Source organism: Rhinoderma darwinii, chromosome 2 (genome assembly GCF_050947455.1).
Source record: "Rhinoderma darwinii isolate aRhiDar2 chromosome 2, aRhiDar2.hap1, whole genome shotgun sequence".
Taxonomy (NCBI): Eukaryota; Metazoa; Chordata; class Amphibia; order Anura; family Rhinodermatidae; genus Rhinoderma; species Rhinoderma darwinii.
The window spans coordinates 248,240,860-248,260,507 of NC_134688.1; the positions used below are offsets into that span (position 1 = coordinate 248,240,860).

At 42.4% G+C, this 19,648-nt stretch overlaps 1 protein-coding gene across 1 annotated transcript in view; it reads right to left on the minus strand.

Annotated features, from left to right (window-relative positions):
- The window catches only part of RPS6KB1 (ribosomal protein S6 kinase B1), a 72,016-nt gene that overhangs the window by 21,445 nt on the left and 30,923 nt on the right, over positions 1-19,648 (minus strand). Inside the window, exon 7 of the mRNA XM_075853032.1 lies at positions 11,958-12,058. Within this exon, the coding sequence (XP_075709147.1) occupies positions 11,958-12,058 (101 nt within the window). The remainder of the gene's footprint in view (positions 1-11,957; positions 12,059-19,648) is intronic.

Here is a 19,648-nt window from a genome sequence, read left to right on the forward strand (position 1 = left end):
CCAATAACAGAAACGGAAAAAGGAAACTGACGACAGATGACATGATTAGGGGTAAAGTAAATTCTTAATTAAACGTCACCTGCTTATCCCAGCAAGAGGTGCAGTGCCGCCTTAAAAACACAAATAGACAAAATCAAATGGATGACATACACCCCTGCATTCTACAGGAATTAAGTACCGTGATATACAGACCCTTATATCTAATATTTAAGGATTCTATCATGAAAGGGTCTGTTCCACAGGAGCATAGAAAATTTTCAAAAGAAAATCAAAAAGTGATCCTGGAAACGATAGTCCTGTAAATTGTAAATTTACCCTCCAATGTGGGTAAAAATGTTAAAAGGTTTTCTAAGGCCCCATGCACACGACAGTAGAATTCGTCCGTAATTACGGACCCATTCACTTCTATTGCCCACAGACACCTTACCTTAGATTTACGGGAAGGTGTCCGGCCATAGAAAGCCTCCGCAAGAGATAGGATGTCTTATTTTTTTATTTTACGGACAGTGCTCCCGTTCTTTAGAATGGGAGCACAGCTCGCAAATGCGTGTAGCTGTCCGCCGCCGTCCACGCCCGTAATCACGGACCATGATTACGGGCACGGTCGTGTGTAAGGGGCCTAAGAGATGCTATCCTGGAGTGTTTCCACTTTTAACGCAGCATCATCATGGGTTTATGAGGGATCGGTCCTGTCAAGCTAATCAGCTTCTATGAAGAGACACGTTCTCGACTGGACCTGGGTAAGGCAGTGGATGTTGTGTAGTTAGACTTTTTAAAATCATTTGCTAAAAGGTTGATACATAAAATGAAAATGTCGTGTCTGAGGAAAAATATGTTTAACTGGGTTAACTGGCTCAGTGATAGAAAACAGAGGGTGGTTATTAATGGTACATCCTCCGAGTGGGTCGCAGTTACCAGTAGGGTTTCACAGGGGTCAGTATTGGGCAATTTAATATGTTTATTAACCCCTTAAGGACGCAGCCTAGTTTGGGCCTTATGGCTCAGAGCCCATTTTTGAAATCTGACATATTTCACTTTATGTGGTAATAACGTCGGAATGCTTAACCCCTTCCCACCGGATCACGCACAGTAACGTCAAGAAAACTGGTGTCTTACCGCATTTTCACGTTACTGTATGTCATGGAGATGAAGCTGGCTCAGGAGCGGAGCCAGCGACATCACCGCCGGGTGATAGCTGTATGTTACAGCTGGCACCCTGAGGTATCGGGCAGGACCGGAGCTAGCCTCTGATCCGACCGATTAACCCCTCACATGCTGCGTTCAATAGAGATCACAGCATGTGAGGATTTTATAGCCACCGGCACCCCAGCAACGTGATCGCTGGGTTGCCGGTGGCTGCAAAGGCGATCGGAGGGCTAATGCTTACCTCCCGGTCCGCCAGTAACGGAATCCGCCTATGCTCAGAAGCTGAGCCGGCGTCATCAGCAGTGGGTGTCCGCTGTATGTTACAGCGGACACCCCGATCTATCGCCAGGAACCGGAGCTAGCTCCGATTCCTGGCATTAACCCCTTCGATACAGCGATCCATTGTGATCGCTGCATCCTAGAGGTTTGAAGAAAAATCGGCAGCCTTGCCATGCGATGGCAAGGCTGGCGACTGTTACTATGGCAACAGGAGCCCTAACAATGGACTCCTGTCTGCCATTACGTAAGCTGATTACGCCCCGTCCAGAGGCGGAGCCTGATCGGCTTGCTGTCAGTGAACAACTGACAGTTCCAATACATTGCACTACATAGGTAGTGCAATGTATTAGAACATCAAACAAACAGTGGGACATTCAAGTCCCCTAGTGGGACTAAAGAAAAGTGTAAAAAAAAAGTGTAAAAAAAGTAAAAATAAAAGTTGTAAAACCTACAATAAAAGTTTCAAATAATAACACAAAACACAATCGCCCTTTTTCACTTATCAAGTCATTTATTATAGAAAAAAATAATAAAGCCATACATATTTGGTATCGCAGCGACCGTAACGACCTGAACTATAAAAATATTATGTTATTTATCCAGCGCAGTGAACGCCGTAAAAAAACACCTCAAAAACACTGCCATAATTACTGTTTTTTTGGTTACTGTCTTCCAAAAATTGAAATACAAAGTGATCAAAAAGTCGCATGTATCCAAAAATGGTACCTAAAAAAATCTATACCTTGTCTCGCAAAAAACAAGCCCTCACACAGCTCCATCGACGAAAAAATGTAAAAGTTATGGCTCTCAAAACTTGGCGACAGAAAAAACACATTCTCTTTCCAAAAGTAATTTTATTGTGCAAAAAGTCATAAAAAAGTTCTAGAAATTTGGCATCGCCGGAATCGGACTGACCCGCAGAATAAAAGGTAACATGTAGTTTATAACGTATGGTGAACGCTGTATATATAAAAAAAAAAAGTGGCACAAGCTGGGCACGACATATTTGACACTGAATTGGCATATCTAGGGAAAAATGTTAATTTGTACCTTCCGCAGCGCAATCATTTATGGAAAAGACACGTGGGGTGAAAATGCTCACTACACCTCTTAATAAATGCCTTGAGGGGTGCAGTTTCCAAAATGGGGTCACTTCTCAGGGGTTTCTTTTATTATTTCACATCAAAGCCTCTGCAATTGTGAACCAATACTTTATATGTCGCCAAATTAGGCCTCAATTTTACACGGTACTCTTTCACTCCTGAGCCCTGTCGAATGTCCAGGCAAAAGATTAGGGCCACATGTAGGGTGATTCTAAAACAGGAAAACACCGCATAATAATGGAGAGCTGGGCACCACATATTGGCGTATCTAAGGAAAAATTCCCATTTTCATTCTCCCACATCGTGTGCACACGAATTTCTGCAAAACACCTGTGGGGTTAACATGCTCACTACACCACTAGGTGAATACCTTGAGGGTGTCGTTTCCAAAATGGGGTCACTTCTGGGGGGATCCACTGTTTTGGTCCCACAGGGACTTTACAAATGCAACATAGCGACCAGAAACCAAATGCAGCAAAATCTGTACACCAAAAGCAAATGGCGCTCCTTCCCTTCTGAGCCCTGCCGTGTGCCCAAACAGCATTTTATGACCACGTGTGGGGTATTGCCGTACTCCAGAGAAGTTGCTTTACAAATGTTGGGGTTCTTTTTTTCCTTTATTTGTTGAGAAAATGAAAAATTTGGATCTAAAGCTACGTCTTATTGAAGAAAAAGGATTTTTTTATTTTCACTGCCCAATTCTAATAAAATCTATGAAACACCTGTGGGGGCAAAATGCTCACTACACCCCTAGATGGATTCCTCAAGGGGTGTAGTTTTCTCAATGGAGTCACTTTTTTGGCGTTTTCACTGTTTTGGTCCCTCAGGGGCTTTGCAAATGCGACATGGCCTCCGCAAACCATTCCTGCTAAATTTGAGCTCCAAAAGCCAAATAGCCCTCTTTCCCTTCTAAGCTCCGCCGTGTGTCGAAACATCCGTTTATAACCACATGTGGGGTATTGTTTTACTCGGGAGAAATTGCTTTACAAATGTTGCGGTGCTTTTTCTCCTTTAGTCCTCGTGGAAATTAGAAAAAATTAGCTAAACCTACATTATCTTTGAAAGAATGACGATTTTCATTTTCTCGGCCAACTTACAATAATTTCTGCAAAAAACCTGCGGGGTCAAAATGCTCACTATACCCCTAGATAATTTCCTCAAGGGGTGTAGTTTCCCAAATGGGGTCACTTTTGGTGGATTTCCACTGTTTTGGCACCGAAAGAGCCCTTGAAACCTGACATGGTGCCTAAAATATTTTCTAATAAAACCGCATTACCGCACTAGGGCCACATGTGGGATATTTCTAAAAACTGCAGAATCTGGGCAATAAATATTGAGTTGCGTTTCTCTGGTAAAAACTTGTGTTACAAAAAAAATAGATTAAAAAGGAATTTCTGCAAAAAAAAATGAAATTTGAAAATTTCACCTCTACGTTGCTTTAATTCCTGTGAAACGTTTAAAGGGTTAAGAAACTTTCTAAATGCTGTTTTGAATACTTTGAGGGGTGAAGTTTTTAAAATGGGGTGACTTTTTTGGGGTTTCTAATATATAAGGCCCTAAAAGCCGCTTCACAACTGAACTGGCCCCTGTAAAAATAGCCTTTTGAAATTTTCTTGAAAATGTGAGAAATTGCTGCTAAAGTTCTAAGCCTTGTGACGTCATAGAAAAATAAAAGGACGTTCAAAAAACGATGCCAATCTAAAGTAGGCATATGGGGGATGTTAATTAGCAACAATCTTGCTAATTTTTGCAATTTCTCACAAAATTTTGGTGTTTTTCACTGGTAAATATTGAATTTATCGACCACATTTTTCCACTATCATAAAGTCCAATGTGTCACGAGAAAACAATCTCAGAATCGCTTTGATAGGTAAAAGCATTCCGGAGTTATTACCACATAAAGTGAAATATGTCAGATTTGAAAAAATGGGTCTGGTCCTGAAGGCCAAAATGAGCTTGGTCCTGAAGGGGTTAAACCTATCCAAGCGATTCTGAGATTGTTTTCTCGTGACACTTTGGGCTTCATGTACGTGGTAAAATTTGGTCGATATATTCAGTGTTTATTGGTGAAAAATTGCAAAATTTAGAGAAAATTTTGAAAAAAAATAGCATTTTTCAGAATTTAAATGCATCTGCTTGTAAAACAGATGGTTATACCACCCAAAATAGTTACTAGTTCACATTTCCCATATGTCTACTTTAGATTGGCATCGCTTTTTGAACATTTTATTTTATTTTTCTTGGACGTTACAAGGCTTAGAACATAAACAGCAATTTCTCTTTTTTTTAAGAAAATTTCAAAAGCCTTTTTTTTAAGGTACCTGTTCAGTTCTGAAGTGGCTTTGAGGGGCCTATGTATTAGAAACCCCGATAAAACAGCCCATTTTAAAAACTAGATCCCTCAAAGTATTCAAAACAGCATTTAGAAAGTTTTTTTTAACCCTTCAGGCATTTCACAGGAATTAAAGCAAAGTGGAGGTGAAATTTGCAAATTTCATTTTTCTTGCTGAATTTCAATTTTATTCAATTTTTTTTGTGTAACACAGAAGGTTTTACCAGAGAAACACTACTAAATATGTATTGTCCAGATTCTGCAGTTTTTAGAAATGTCCCACATGTGGCTCTAGTGTGCTCGTGGACTAAAACACAAGCCCCAGAAGCAAAGAAGCACCTAGTGGATTTTGAGGCCTCTTTTTTATTAAAATATATTTTAGGCAGCATGCCAGGTTTGAAGAGGTGTTGAGGTGCCAAAACAGTAGGAATCTCCCAATAGTGACCCCATTTTGGAAACTAAACCCCTCAAGGAATTCATTTATGGTGGTTATTATCATTTTGACCACACAGTTTTTTCACAGCGCCTATTTTAATTGGGTTGTGAAATGTAAAAAAAATTTCATTTTTTTCCAATAAGATGTAATTTGTGATCAAAATTTCCTATTTTCACAGGGAACAAAATACCCCATTTTGTTGCCCAATTTGTCCTGAGTGCGGCAATACCCCATTTGTGGTGATAAACTGCTGTTTGGGCCCATGGGAGGGCTCAGAAGGAAAGGAGCGCTATGTGTTTGTTGGAGTCCAAATTTTGCTGGATTGGTTTTCGGGTACCATGTCGCATTTGCAGAGCCCCAGAGGTATCAAAGCAATGGAAACCCACCAAAAGTGACCCATTTTTGGAAACTACACCCTTCAAACAATTCATTTATGGGTAATCTGACTATTTAGACCCCATAGTTTCCACACAGAACTTATTTGAATTGGGCTGGGAATTTTTTTCCAATAATATGTAGTTTTGGCTGAAAATGTCTTATTTTCACAAGAAATAAAATACCCCATTCTGTTGCCCAATTTGTCCTGAGTGCGGCAGTACCCCATTTGTGGTGATAAACTGCCGTTTGGGCCCATGGGAGGGCTCAGAAGGAAAGGACCACCATTTGGCCTACTGGGGATTTTTTGGTGCGAAGTCATGTATGCAGAAGCCCCTGAGGTACCAGTACAGTTGAAACCCCCAAGAAGTGACCCCGTTTTAAAAACTACACCCTTGAGGCATTCATCTAGAGGTGTAGTGAGCATTTTGACCGGAGACAAACACCCCATAAAATGTAATGTGGGTTCTCATGGGTACGTCAATACCCTACATGTGGCTGTAATCAGCTGCCTAGGCACGCAGCAGGGCTCAGAGGGGAAAGACGAGGGGGGATAAGCAGTGCGGAGTACATCAGGGTAAGTAAAACTGGGGTAGATTAAAAATCAAGGGATCTATGATACATTTTGAAGCACTCTTTCATACGGAGCCTTAGTTTATCGGGGCACGTGTCACATTGATATATTGTGTCCTTCCTTATCCCCCTCTTATAGCAGACTTTGTACCTTTTTTGACTATTTCCTCTATTGACAGTTTGGGTAACTTCTCCTGGAAAGTGTTGCCCTGGTACTTTGCGTGTGGCCTCGCCTCCAGAAGTACTGGGTGCCCCCCCTTCTTGGTCCCTAAAAATTAGTTTCTTGATAACCACCTCTTGAAATTCCAGGAAATTTCCCGTCGGGCCTGTACATCGATGTAGCACGTACACATTGTACAATGCCATCTGTATGAGGTGCCCGGCCAGCTTCTTATACCACACCGTATGGCGCTGTAGGGCTTCAGGACTTGATCTGACAAGTCCACCCCTCCCACGTACCTATTGTAGTCCAGGATGCAGTCTGGTTTGGGGGTCTCTGTACTGGTACATGGGTACTGGTGTGGCATCTCTCTTGTCCTTGTACGTGACACAATATGTTGCTGCTGGATTGTGCCCTGCTCTCACCCCTTCTAAGTGTTTGCCCCAGCAGAGTCTTAGGGAGGCCTCTCAGATTTCTTCTAGCAGTGCCGCATGCCTGGAAGCGAGGCAGTTGAAGAGTGGGACGCTGGTATAAAAATGATCCAGGTCGAGGTGGTAACCCTGGTCCAGCAGTGGGTGCACCAAATCCCCCACAATTTTTGCCAGGGAGGGGGGGGGGGGCATTCTGGGGACTGAGCACTGGAGTCCTTCCCTTCCTACATCCTAAATTTGTAGGTATACCCTGATGCACTCTCGCACAGCTTATACATCTTCACGCCATACCTTGCCCTCTTACCCGGAAGGTACTGGCGGAATTGAAGCCTCCCTTTAAAATGTACCAGGGACTCATCAATAGAAATACACTTCTCGGGGGTGAATGCTTGGGAAAACCGGGCACTGAAACGGTCTAATAGGGGTCTCAGTTTATACAAACGGTCAAAACTGGGGTCATCTCGGGGTGGGCACGGCTCATTATCAGTATAAATGTAAGAAGCGAAGTATTGCCTCATTTATTTATTTTTTTAGGTTCCAGTTCAGATCTGAAGTTGCTTTGAGGGACCTATATATTAGAAACCCCTATGAAACACCACATTTTAGAAACTAGACCCCTCAAAGTATTCACAACAGCATTTAGAAAGTTTATGAACCCTTTAGGTGTTTCACGGGAATTTAGAGCAAAGTAGAGGTGAAATTTACATTTTTTTTTTGTCAGAAAATCCTTTTTATACCATTTTTTTTAATAACACAAACGGTTTTACCAGAGAAACGCAACCTAATATTTATTGCCCAGATTCTGCAGTTTTGAGAAATGTCCCACATGTGGCCCTAGTGCGGTAATGGACTGAAGGAGCGGCCTCAGAAGCAAAAGGAGCGCCTAGTGGATTTTGAGGCCTCCTTTTTATTAGGCACCATGTCCGGTTTGAAGAGGTCTTGTGGTGCAAAACAGTGGAAACCCCCCAAAAGTGACCCCATTTTGGAAACTAGACCCCATGAGGAATTCATTGTAGTTTTCTTGGGGTGCATGCGGCTTTTTGATCAGTTTTTATTCTATTTTTAAGTGGCGCGGTGACTAAAAAACAGCAATTCTACTATTGTTTTTTTATTCTATTTTTTTTTACAGCGTTCACTATAAATGACATTCACTTTATTCTGCGGGCCGATACGATTACGGCGATACCAAATTTTTATAGTTTTTTTTATGTCTTATGGCGTTTGCACAATAAAATACGTTTTGTAAAAAATCATTCACTTTTTGTGTTGCCTTATACTAAGAGCCAGAACTTTTTTTTTTTATCATCAATAAAGCCGTGCGAGGACTTATTTTTTGCGTAACAAATTGTAGTTTCCATCAATACCATTTTTAGGTACATGCGACTTTTTGATCTCTTTTTATTCCATTTTTTGGGAGGTGAAGTGACCAAAGAATTGTGATTCTGGTACGATTTATTAATTTTCTTTTACGGCGTTCACCGTGCGGGATAAACAACTAAATAATTTTGTAGTTCAGGGGTTAATCAGCGGGAACATAGCGATCGGTCCCCGCTATAGGAGCTGAGACAGCAGCTGTCACAGCTCCTGTATGTGTCAGGAGGACGGCCGAAACGCCCGTTACTCCCGAGACGTACTATTAGGTGATGGAGCGCGAACGATACAGGTACCATGACCTAATAGTACGTCCAGGAGCGGGAAGGGGTTAAGGACCTTGTAGAGGGTTTACAGAGTATAATTTCAATATTTGCAGAGTATAATGTAAAATTACAGAGTGATTTTGGGAAGCTGGAGGTGTGGGCAGAGAAATTACAAATTAAATTGAATGTGGATAAATGTAAGGTTATGCACTTGGGCCCAGGAAACAAATTCTGCAATTATGTATTAAATGGTAAAACACTGGATAAAACTGCCACTAAAAAAAAGACTTTGGGGCATTGATGGGCAGTAAACTAAACTATAGCAGCCAGTGCCAGGCAGTCACTGCAAAGGCAAAATAAAACTCTTGGGATGAATCAAAAGAGGCATAGAGGCTCATGACAAGAACTTAGTTTTGCCTCTATACACATCACTAGCCAGACCACACATGGAATATTGTGTACAGTATTGGGCACCCGTGTATAAATAGGACATAGCTGAAGTGGGGCAGGTGCAAAGAAGGGCGACGATGGTCATTAAGGGAATAGGTGGATTGCAGTACCAGGAAAGGTTTTCAAACTTGAGGCTATTCAGTTTAGAAAAAGAACAGCTTAGGGACGATCTAATTACAATGTACTAAGTCTAGAGAAAGGTTTGACAATCATAGATAGGGATTCTTTACAGTAAGACTATGGAACTTTTGCCACAGGATGCTGTGATAGTTGGTTCGTTGCCCAAGTTCAAGGACTGCCTGGATGATTCTGGTGATGTGACGTTGATCTCGGTATTTATTCTATATGCCATATTGGGACTCATGGAGGGATTTTTCCCATAATAAGGCAAATGGCATCCACCTCATGGATCAACATACTTGAATTATATGTTGGACTTTATAGACTGGTGTCTTCTTTCAACTACACACAAACATATTACAGATAAAAAAAATGTTAAAAAATAATGGCTTCAAAGTTTTACATAGCCTTTAAGCAACTTTCTAAATAATCTTCATTAAAAATTCCTGCCATTTGCTGGTCTCCTGCAAATTCTAACGCATGTTCCTGACAGGGCTATAGCAATCTGCTCTCCCCCTCCCTTTTCAGGGCAGATCACACAGGCTGAACTATATCAATAGCGTAGATAGGGGGGAGAGCAGAGGGGAATCACACAGGCTATCAATTGAAACAGAATTTGTGCATCATTATACACGAGAGCTAGTGAAGACAGCAGCATTCTGGACATACCTCACATCCAGAATGTATTACCTGGAGGGACACGGCCACGAGAAAAGTCTGAAACTAAAGCAGCTTAAAAACGGAATATACAGGGGTGTAAAAATGAATGCAGAAACTGAGATTGCCGCCTGAAACTAAATTGCAATTTTATTTATTTTTTAACTCTAGGTAACCACTAACCTGTATAAAAATATTGTTTTCCCATATAAAAAAGGAGTCTAGCCTTTAATTAGATTACAATCTAGTCTGGACACATGTACCTGCTGGCCCCCAAAAGAAAAAGCATAGTGCAACAATAGTGAATCTGAGAAGAGGACATGCAAGTACCACGCATTACAGACTGTCAAAAAACCTAGACCTTTTAATATAGCATGGTAAAGTAGATTTATGAAAGTTTACTTTACCATGTCATCTACGGTTTGAGCAGATAGTGTGGTATATCAACCACTATGAAATTATCAGTATTGAACAGGGTAGTGACTTTAGTACTACAACATGCTGCAGTGCCCGCTGATGAACAAGAAACATGCATGAGGTGCAACACTTCAAGTAACAGAAACCACAAGATGAAGAGACAGCGTACAACATCTTCATCGGACAGTTGCAGAAGGTAAAACCAGAAATGACTGCAGTTTGACCAGTGACCAAAGTAAAAAATATGCACACTAAAATGATGCTGGAAAAATATATTTAGTGCCATCCATTAAAGAGGTTATTTCATGATCAACATTTGTCACCTATCCAGAGGATAGGTGAGAAATGTCTGATCACTGGGGGCCCCACAATGGGGTACCGAGCCCTTATTCCTCCTCACTGCATCACATGGACAATTTTGAATGGAGCGGCGGATGAGCATGCATGGTGCCGCTCCATCCAAAGTCTTTGAGAATGCCAGAAAGCAGCGTACAACGCACCATTGTTTCAGTCAGCTTCATAGACATTAAATGGAGTGGCAGGGCACCTGCTCGACCGCTGCTCCATTCAAGCTCCTCTACTGATTGGTGGGGATCCCAGTGGTGGGGCCCAAGCAATCAGGCCTGTGGATAGGTGATAAATGTTGATCTTGGGAAAACACCTTTAAAAGCCATGGACATCGTACGTGCCTTTTTTTTTTTGTTTCAGTTCTGCGGAAGAACTTAGATAGAACACAAAAGGTGCGGAACGCTATTGTCAGTCGAATTAACTGACTAACTTGGATTCCATCAGTATTAGACTTAGATGAGGTGTCAGAGGTACACAGGAGCCGCTGTCATACAAGCTCACTGGCAAATTCGGCTCATAACTGAGCTCTGCAGCTTATAGGTACAGTGGATACATAGAAGCTGAAGAACTGAAATTTCACAACATTTTTAATACAAAAGTATATTTCAAAAGTGATTTGTATACAAAAATAAAAAAAGCTGTCTATAGCCTTTAAGTGTCACCCTCTGGTCTGCGCCTTAGCCTCTCTGTTCATAAGCCCATATATTTAATGCAAGGAAGAGATCAGATTCTATCCTGTGAGATCAGAAAAACTTTTCCCTAAACTCTTCTTTTGGAAAGGCTTTCCTGGTCTCACAGGACAGGATCTGTTCTCATCCTTGGCACTTACTATACAGAGCCTTAGGGCTCATGCACACCAATGTATTACGGCTCCATTTTGTAAAGAGCCATAATAAGATTTTGGTTCTAAGAGTGAATATCTCCACACAATAGGCACCCGACGGAACCTGTAAAGCAGCACAAGAGGCAGTACGGCTCTATACTAAAGGGCCTTTTACACCTGCCAATATTTGTTTGGTGCAGCGAGTGCCGAACAACAAGACATCGTTGATCGGCGCTCATTTGCTCCTGTTACACGGAGCTGTGTATGGAGACGAGCGGTCATTCCTCCGATCGCTCGTCCCCATACATCATGTCAGCAGCGCTTCTCCAGGTTTACAAGGGAGATGTGCGGCCGAAAACGATAATATCTCACTTTTTTAAAGAGATATGATTAGCAGATGAACGAGCGTTTGCTCGTTCACCTGCTGATCGCTGCCCTGTTTACACAGGACAATTATCGGGAACGAGCGTTATATGAACGCTTGCCTGCCCGATAATCGCCCAGTGTAAAAGGGCCTTTAGGAGCCGTACTGCCTCTGTGTAGAAGGCTTCACCCTGTCTATAAGCCCAGAGTAAACAAAGGAAACCATTCTCCAATATTAAAACAAGAAAGGAACAGAAACTTCTCTTAAAATGTGCCCAAAGAGACCGTTACAAATTACTGTTTCCACCTTGATGGTTAAGCATGATGTTCTCCGGTTTCAGATCACGATAAATTATTCCTTTCTGATGCAAATGTCCCAAAGCCATTGAGATCTCAGCCAAGTAAAAGCTGAAAATAAACATGGATTATTAATATAAAAACAATAAAACTTACATATACAGATTCAGCACACAAAAACTTAGTCTTCTTCCAATATCAAATTCTATGATTGGTGATCTTTCAGTTGTTCCAACGATCTGTCGGTCCAGCACATCACAACAGCACCTTTCGGCTCTATTCAGAGAATAAGTGCTATAAATGGTGGCTACATTTGGATGATGGCACCTGGGAAACACCTAAGGAGAAACCTATGGCCCCAATAACTCAATTCTTAAATTATAAATTTGGGAAATAGGAGAGTAATAAGAAATAGCTATGTGTGCAACCCACAAGATAATAATAATAATAATAATAATAATCTTTATTTATATAGCGCCAACATATTACGCAGCACTTTACAATTTAGAGGGGACATGAAACAAACAATATCAGACATTACATAGTGACAAAGTTCATTTACAATTCAAACCTGGGGAGTGAGGACCCTGCTCGCAAGAGCTTACAATCTATGAGGACATAAGGGAGACACAAAGTGTAACAGTGTTTGTTCTGTACAATGGTCCGGCCATTTTTATACACATGCGGTGGTAACATAAAGCTGCATGAGCCGGTCACCAGCCAGTATCCGTGTATGACGGACATGAAGAGAAGGAGTGTGAGGGAATCTTATTCTGATTAACCTAAAAGGAGAGCCATGGAAAGGAGTCAGATTAGGGAATGTTATAGGCCTGTCTAAATAGATATGTTTTCAGGGCACGTTTAAAACTGTGGATATTGGGAATTAATCGGATCGTCTGGGGTAGCGCATTCCAGAGGACGGGTGCAGCACGAGAGAAATCTTGGAGGCGGGAGTTGGAGCTTCGGATTATGGAGGATTTTAATCTAAGGTCGTTGGCAGAACGTAGAGCCCGAGTAGGGTGGTAGACAGAGATGAGGGAGGAGATGTAAGGAGGTGCAGCACTGTGGAGAGCTTTGTGGGTAAGAGTAATAAGCTTGAATTTTATTAGGAAGGGGATGGGCAACCAGTGCAGTGACTGGCACAGATTAGAGGCATTGGTGTAGCGGTTGGTCATAAAGATCAGCCTGGCTGCTGCATTGAGGATAGATTGGAGAGGGGAGAGTTTGGTGAGGGGAAGACCGACTAGTAATGAGTTACAGTAGTCAAGACGAGAGTGAATCAGAGCAACAATGAGAGTTTTGGCTGTTTCCTCCGTAAGAAAAGAGCGGATTCTGGAGAGGTTTTTGAGGTGAAAATGACAGGAGCGTGAAAGTGATTGTATGTGAGGAGTAAAGGAAAGATCTGAGTCAAAAATAACCGCGAGACAGCGGGCGTGCTGCTTAGGAGTGATGGTAGTGCCACACACAGAGATGGAGACATCAGGTTTAGGGAGGTTGGTAGATGGTGGGTACACAAGGAGCTCAGTTTTAGAAAGATTCAGTTTCAGATAGAGAGAGGACATGATGTTAGACAGCGGACAGACAATCACTGGTTTTCTGTATTAGAGCAGGGGTGATGTCACGGGAAGAGGTATATAATTGGGTGTCATCAGCGTAGAGATGGTACTGGAAGACAAATCTGCTGATGCTTGTCCAATAGGGGCTGCGTAGAGAGAAAAGAGCAGCGGACCTAGGACTGATCCCTGAGGAACCCCGATAGCAAGGGGAAGAGGAGAAGAAGTGGAACCAGCAAATGACACACTGAATGAGCGGTCAGAGAGATAGGAGGAAAACCAAGAGAGCCGCGTCCTTGAGGCCAATAGAGTGGAGCATGTTAAGTAGGAGTTTGTGGTCTACAGTGTGAAAGGCTGCAGAGAGATCCAAAAGAATCAGGAAAGAGGATTTACCATCCGATTTAGCCGCCAAGAGATCATTTGAGACTTTAGTAAGGGCAGTTTCTGTGGAGTGTAGCGTGCGGAAACCAGATTGTAAGGGGTCAAGAATGGAGTTATCAGAGAGATAGCCGATAAGGCGAGAGTAGACCAAGCGTTCCAGGAGTTGAGATGAAGGGCAGATTAGAGACTGGTCGGTAGTTAGCAGCGCTGAATGGGTCAAGAGTTGGTTTTTTCAGTAATGGGTTTATAATGGCATGTTTAAAAGCGGAGGGAAAGATACCAGAGGAAAGAGAGGTTAAATATTTTAGTCAGGTGACTAGTGACAGCTGGGGAGAGGGACTGGAGGAGGTGTGAGGGGACAGGATCACTAGGGCAGGTAGTAGGACGAGAAGAGAGGAGCCTAGAGACTTCTTCAGTTATTGGGTCAAATGCTGAGAGTGAAGAAGAGGGAGTGCGGGAGGGAAGGGGATCGATGTTACTAGGGGACTGGGAGATATCATGCCGGATGTTGTCAATTTTAACTTTAAAATAATTGGCCAGGTCTTCAGCGCTGAGATCTGTGATCGGCGTCTGCACTTTAGGACTAAGGAGGGAGTGAAAAGTATCAAAGAGGCGTTTTGGATTATTAGATAGTGCTGAGATGAGAGAAGTGAAATGGACTTGTTTGGCGCGGTGAAGAGCAGAGTTGTATGTTTTGAGCATAAATTTGTAATGGAGGAAATCTGCATCCAAGTGCGATTTTCTCCACAGTCGTTTGGCACATCTCAAGCACCGCTGAAGAAAGCGGGATTGAGGCGTGTGCCAGGGTTGTCGTCGTCTTTGTCGGGTGGTTCGGAGTGTAGTGGGGGCTGCTTCATCCAATGCATTTTTGAGAGTGTTATTGTAAAGTTTGGCAGCCAGATTGGGACAGGAAAGGGAAGAGATAGGGGACAATGAGGACTGTAGACTGTATGAATTTCACAGTGTTAATAGCATGTAGATTTCTGTATGTCTGATACGTAGGGATGACCTGAGGAGGCAGAGAATATTTGATAGTAAAGGAGAGAAGATTGTGGTCAGAAAGCGGGAGAGGAGAGTTAATAAAGTCAGAACCTGAGCAGAGCCGGAAGAAGACCAGGTCAAGCGAATGCCCGTCTTCATGTGTAGGCGAGTTAGTAAGTTGTGACAAACCTAGGGACGAGGTTAAAAATAGAAACTGGGAGTAAATTCACCAAAAATAAAGCACATTCTCCACTTAAATACATACTTTTTGTTTACGTTAAAAAGTAGGAGACTGAAAAACACTAAAATGTGTTAATATGACACGTAAAAATTATTCAGCTCTAACAAAAAGGCAATGTAACAAATATTTGCTCCAAAAAAAAATAAAAAAAATACTATGACTGTTTTCTTTCTATGTCTACCAGTTATGACCCTTATTATTGAATCTGGATCCTGGAAGTTAGAGAACCTTTCACCTGCCCATGTGCAGCATGTAATAGTCAGGGTTTCACAAACACTGTCTCACTTGAAATTATTTTTCTAACTTCCTCCATTATTTACATATCTGTACCGTTATATTTGGCACCCGATATGTAAATAAGCCCCTGAACTGTCAATGGGCGTTTCTATGTAACTAAATGGAAAAGGGGGCGTGATCTCTGCGCTCTGACACTGTCCAATCGGCTACAAACAGTCTCAGGGCAGCTTGCGCTGTGTTCCCTCCCCTGAGAACACACACAGGCTGGTGGTTCTGCAGCGCTTTCTGTGAAGGGGTGTTCTCGTGGGAGGGAACACAGCACCAGCCGACCTGACAATGTCCGTAGCTGATGGACCGTGTCAGAGCGGTGGCATCACGCCCCCTTGCCATTTAGTTAGCTAAAAGAGTTCCATTGAACATTCAGGGGCTTATTTACACATCGGGCGCCAAATATAACGGCACCGATATGTAAATAACGGAGGAAGATAGGAAAAAAATTTAAAGTCAGACAGTGTTTGTGCAGCCCTGACTATTACATGCTGCACTCAGCTGCACACCTATGGGCAGGTGAAAGGTTCTCTTTAAAGCAAGTTTTTTTAAAACAGCTATGGCACTATAATTTAGTCACCCATGAATCATAGAATAAATGCATAGCCCCTTCTCTTTTTCCTATCTCTGTACACTATGCAGCAACTCATAGGTTTTTAACTGACCACTTCAGGAAGAACCAATACACTGTTAGGCCCTGTTCACATGTTATAGCCTTTCGTCGGAGACCTACCACGGAAGGACTCCAGACATACCTCTGGACAGAATGCTGATACATCTCACTATATAGATATTCAATGAGATATGTTGCCCAAACACCCTGGGCAGGGGTCTACCTGGATCGCTGTGCCCTGGGAAGCCGACATCACTGTTCATATATATAGTAAGTCATGTCAAGAGCTTCCCCATGGCTAAAGTCCACGGGCAGAGCACTTCCGATGCTCTGCCCGGGGAATCGGGCATTTGGAAGCTTCAGACATCACTGTTCATATATGGACAGTGATGTCAGGATCTTTCAGACGTAGAAGTTTAAATTATACCAAACAGATTCATCCAGTACCAATGGGTCTTCATGCATTTATAATGAAAAAAAAAAAAAGTATACCAGCCCTAGCCCTATGGACCCATTTAGAGTGTACGTCAGGAGCTTTCCCAACGTACAAGCTAAACGGAAGGCCAAAACGTAATGTGAACTAGGACTTCTGACTAGCACATGGTCTAAGAAGGAGGCGTACAACTCATAGAAACTAAAGCTAGAAGTGATGGAACTTTCTCTTCAGGCCCTGCACTAGATAAAACACTAACAGTTTACCCTGAAGTGTTCTTCTAAAACAGTACCTGAGTTAGGTTAGTGTAGCAGAAGAAAGCTTAAACCAAATCCAGGTTGTTTTAACACAGTTCATGATTAACACCACCACATGAAGATTCATAGAAATCACTGTAGCCACAGCAACGGTTTAAAGTCATGATACATTACAAACATCCGGCAGTGAAAGGATTAATGCTGATGTAGAGATCTAGCTGGCAACTCGATCACAGTTGATAGCCAATAGGTGCAGAGAAGATCGAGCCAAGAGTTCAATAAGTGCTGCAGAATGAAAGTTTATTCTGCAGAACTGACTAAACACGTTCCAGGATGTCAAAGTCAGGTACGAAGCCCTAGAATGACGCTACTGCAAAGAAGATTGGGAAGGGAGCAGGCTTCCCTGCTGTACCATTAGTGTGCATCACCCAGCTCCATAGACGCCTGCACTGGTGAAGACAATATGGAACGGGTTAGGAGAGTATTGGATTTCTCTCCTCCCCAAGCCTCCTCCCTCTTTGAAACACTTCGTTTTGGGGGTCCTATGGGGAGCACGATTATTAATGAGGGGAAGTCAATTGTAATAATGTAGAAACTGTGGGGGGAGCATTATTACAATTGGAGGCACTACAACTAATGGGGGCACTTTGCGGGGAAGAATATTACTATGGGGAGCACTACTACTATTGAGGGCACTAGGGGGACATTTTTGCTAATGGGGTACTCTGGGAAACATTACTATTAATGGTAGTGGGGGAGCACTATAATTGGGGGGATATTACAAATGGGGCTCTCTGGGGAGCGTTATTGGGACACGATTACTAATAGTGGTACTCGAGGGCACTAATTATTGTAGGGGTCACTATCTGGGTGATTCTAGTATTTTCAGAGGGACTATTTGTATGGCATTAATTTCCGCAGTACAGAATTTGAGGGTACAGGGCAGCACAGCAGGCACAGTATTAGGGGTGACACTGTTCGGTCACCAGAGTGGGGAGTTTGTGTTAAGGTGGGGAGGTTGATGGAAAAGTGAGGAACCTAAGATGTCTGGACAGAAAACTCTGCAGAGATGCATTGAGGCTGGAAGAAGCATTCAGAGGCCTGTAGAGAAGAGAAGGAAGAGGTCACCTGTGAGTTACTAGATGTAATTGTTGTGTATTCTGCCTGTGACCACGTCTGATCAGTGTTCCTGTATGTTCTGTAGCACATTAAATTTAAAACTTAATATCCATCGGGAGACAATGTCTTATAAACACCCATGATAACGGGACACATCATCCTCCCCAAGATCCTGTCACAACTCAGTACTAAATAGATCTCAAGAAGCTCTAAAATTACAATAGTAGCTCTCCACCTAGCTAAGGTTGCCTACACCTGATCTAGAGTATAAGGGATATATATTAAAGCTTTCAAATAAGATCAGGTAAAAACCACCAGGTGCAATATTCGGGGAGCAGCACTCGTTTGAAGTTGAAGAGCAGGATGAAAAATTTGACTTCCTGGTTCCCAGTCTATGTAAGAGAGGAAGCTACAAGTGACAGCAGGAAGAAATGTCAGTCTGCTACTGTCAGTTATGCCTCTGTACAGCCTTTCATTGACTCCTGGGCAAATACAGGATGCAATCACTCCCTCTTGCCAATCAGAGATGATGTGTTCTATGATTGTCACATAGAGGGGCTCTATTTTATTTATTTCAATATATTGCTCAGGAGATGAAAAAGGTCTCATCTAAATCACCCCCTGCACCTAATCTGGACATTTGTCAACTCCATCACTTTTTGCTAGCATTTGCATCACAGAACTTGTTGGTTTCTTCGGTTCTTGTAATTATCGGAAGATCAGTATGTGTAGACATACAGTACGTGGCATGTATAAACACTGCAGATCTTTCACTTTTAGGAAGTGTTACAGGCGTGAGGTATTACTTGGGTCACTTTCAGCTGCAAACATGAATTTTTATGCATTTGTTTTTATAAAATATCACGCCTGGATGCAAAATTGCATGAAGATGCTCATAATAAGTGCTGGGTAACATTCACAATGTGTCGGTTGTCTCCGTAAAAAAAAATATAAGTATTAGGGTTGAAATAGTTTTTTATTTTATAATTCAGGTTTTAATTCTGTATGTCAAAAGTGTGAAAATTGTCCAAGCAGCGAAACTTTAAATCGGATTATAGACAGCTCCTCGAAGTGCACAAAATAGGGGTGACAAAGAAAATACTCCCTAATTCTGTGCAGTCACATTGTGTGTCACAGTAGCTCTGAAATGAATGTGAAATTTATCAATTATAGAATTTATTGCAATTACACTCACTAGTATAATAGCGTCAGTGAGAGCTACAGTACCTTTCCCACTAGGAACATCTAATCGCCTATCGACAGGATAATTGATAAATGTATGATCGCTGGAGGGCCCATTGCGGAGACCCAGGCCAATCACTAGAACGAGCGTCCCAAGACCCGTGGTGGTACTCCATGCATAATCGTAGTGAGGATGAGTGTTACTGGAGCAGCAGTTTGGCAATGTGAACTTCAACACTCCATCTGGAGCTATGAAAATGGCTGGAATCCATTCGACTTGATCTTCCTAAGGAGCTTGCCTAGTGGAGGCAGAGGGGGATATAGGTAAATCTGGCTGAATTGTTCCCATGGGGTGCCCAGGGCATCTACTGCATACGCCTTAGGATCCTGAGACAGGGAGATGAAGACCTGGCAACTGAGTCGAGACGCCAGCAAGTCCACGTCCGGCATGTCCCTCCTAAAATAAATATGGCCGACGGTAGGAGACTGCCATCATATTGCCTGCCTGAACACTGACTGGGCCACTGGCCCGAGGAGTAGTCTAGTGACTGAAGCAGAGGGAGGAGAAAAAATAACTAAATTTAAAAAAAAAATTTTTTTTTTAAAAATAGCACTTTAGTTCAAGAATTTTGATGGGAAGGCTGGATTCCTGGTGG